A 2,094-nucleotide genomic window follows, 5' to 3' on the forward strand; every position below is an offset into this window, starting at 1 on the left:
CAGACCCCTCCGGCCGTGGGGGAGCAGGGGCCGGGGCTGGCGACAACCCCGAGCGGAGTGGGTGGGTGCTCTGTTGAGGGAGGGGTTTCCTCTGCACATCTGCCCGGAGGGCTCTCGGCTGCATGTGCTGGTGTCGTGAAAACCACATGCGAGCCCGGCCGGCGAGGCTCAGTGGTTGAGCGTGAACCTATGAACCAGGAGGTCAGGGTTCGATTCCCGGTCAGGACACAGGCCTGTGTTGTGGGCTGGATCCCAGTGTGGGGCGTGCAGGAGGCAGCCGGTCCATGACTCTCTCTCATCACGGATGTTTCTCTCTCCCTCTCCCTTGCTTCCTCTCTGAAATCGATGAGGATATATATTTAAAAACACACATACCTGCGATTCGGTGGGACTGACCCACGGGGACAGTTACCGCTGCCGCCCTGTGTCCTGCTGCGACCTCCCCTGCTGCACCCTCGCCTGCTTTCCCTCGGTCCCCTCTTCCCTCGGGTCCTGTGTGTGCTTCCCGTGTGCTGTAGGCTCCCCGCTTTTCTGGCCCCGCAGCCCGATTTCCTCTCCCTCCTGCCTCCTCTGGGGGGTCCGCTGATGGGCAGCCCAGGGCCGTGCGGATGGAAAGGTCGCCGGGGACCCGGTGACTGTTCACAGGTCTTTGTGGTCTTGTCTGGAGGTTCAGAGAGGTTCAGGAACCTCCCCAGGGTTGCGCAGCCCAGCTCCCAGGCCAGCCCCATCTGCGCACCCCCCTCCCCCCCCGTTTTCTCTCCGGGGCCTCCAGTCCGGGCCCTGCCCCCTCTGGCCCAGTGACCTAGGCGAGTCCCCTCCCTCTGCCCGTCAGTAGCCGGTCTCCTTGGAGCATCTGTTTCACGGGGGAAAAGGGCTTTGGACCATCCGGCACCCGATCTGACGGGCTCTTCCCATGGCCCTGCCCTGGCGTCTCCATCTGACTTTTTCCCCCCAGCTCTGGGTCTGGCTCCCCAGGGACGCCCCTCCTCACCCCTCCACATTCACCGTCACTCCTTCCCAGCCTGGATCCTCTGCTTTCCCCAAACCCCAGCTCAAACCTCTCCTCCTCCAGGCAGCCTCCCCGGATTGCCCCAAACTTTCCTTTCCCAGAACTGCCCAGGACCTGGCCAGAGTCTCCTCAAAGGTCCAGAGTCTTCATTTCCTCGTCTCCTAAGAGCGAACCTCACAGCAGCCTTGCAGACACGGCTCTGAGAATGTCCCGGATCTCCCCCATCGCTGTGTGGACACCCACGCGTGTGGGCCCATGCCCTTGGCTAAGCCAGGCTGTCTGTGTTTCCCCCGTTTCCCTGCAAAGGTCCATTTTCTGGCCCAAGGTCGGACCCAGGCTCCCACCTCCCGCTCTGCCTTGGCCCTCAGTCAGTCCGCAGCTGGTGCCGGTCCCTCCGCCTTCCGTGGCTCTCCCCGTGGTTCTCCGGAGGCGGGCACTGTAGAAGGAGGGCTGGCAGGGGGCGTGTAGAATGTCCCTTCGTTGGCGTTTGTCTGATGTTTCCGGGAGGAGGCCGGCCTTGCAGATTTGGGGAAGAGTCCCAGAGACCGAGGGAGGCACCCGCCCCGCCTGAGTGCAGGAGTGGGGTCTCAGGCGTGGGCTCTCCAGGCCGTGTTCCTGGTCTGGGCTGTGGCTGTGTCTCCGTGGCCACTTGTCCACGGCCGACGTGGGCCACGGGCAGAGGGGGAGCTGCATGCGTGTGGGGGTGGTGGCAGCTCCAGGGGAGTCAGGAAGCCACCAACGCTTTGCCCCCCTTTAAGTCCCCCTTTTCTGCCGCCCAAACTCATCCCAATTGTGGGGGGCCCTTCAGGATTGGGGGAGAGGACGAGGACTTGGCAGGTGGGGCTCGCGGAGGGCAATGGGTCTGGTCTCACCGAGTTCGGGCACGGGCGCCTCGGGGCCAGCGGGGCCCCTTCAGGAGCCGGGAGACCCGAGCCCGCTGACTGACCGCCCCTCGCTGTCCTCCTCCCGCGTAGAAACCAGGCGATGCGGAAAAAGTTGATCTTGTACTTCAAGAGGAGGAACCACGCCCGGAAACAATGGGTAAGTCACCCCGCGCCCCCACTCCCATCCCGTCCCGGCCCCCA

The 2,094-nt window shown here is 64.4% G+C and overlaps 1 protein-coding gene across 1 annotated transcript in view; it reads left to right on the plus strand.

The window, feature by feature from the left end:
- Positions 1-2,094, plus strand: part of NCOR2 (nuclear receptor corepressor 2) — a 172,730-nt gene that overhangs the window by 53,717 nt on the left and 116,919 nt on the right. The window contains 1 exon segment of the mRNA XM_014533346.1: positions 1,955-2,050. Within this exon segment, the coding sequence (XP_014388832.1) occupies positions 1,955-2,050 (96 nt within the window).

This window comes from Myotis brandtii, unplaced genomic scaffold, assembly GCF_000412655.1.
Source record: "Myotis brandtii unplaced genomic scaffold, ASM41265v1 scaffold97, whole genome shotgun sequence".
NCBI classification, from domain to species: Eukaryota; Metazoa; Chordata; class Mammalia; order Chiroptera; family Vespertilionidae; genus Myotis; species Myotis brandtii.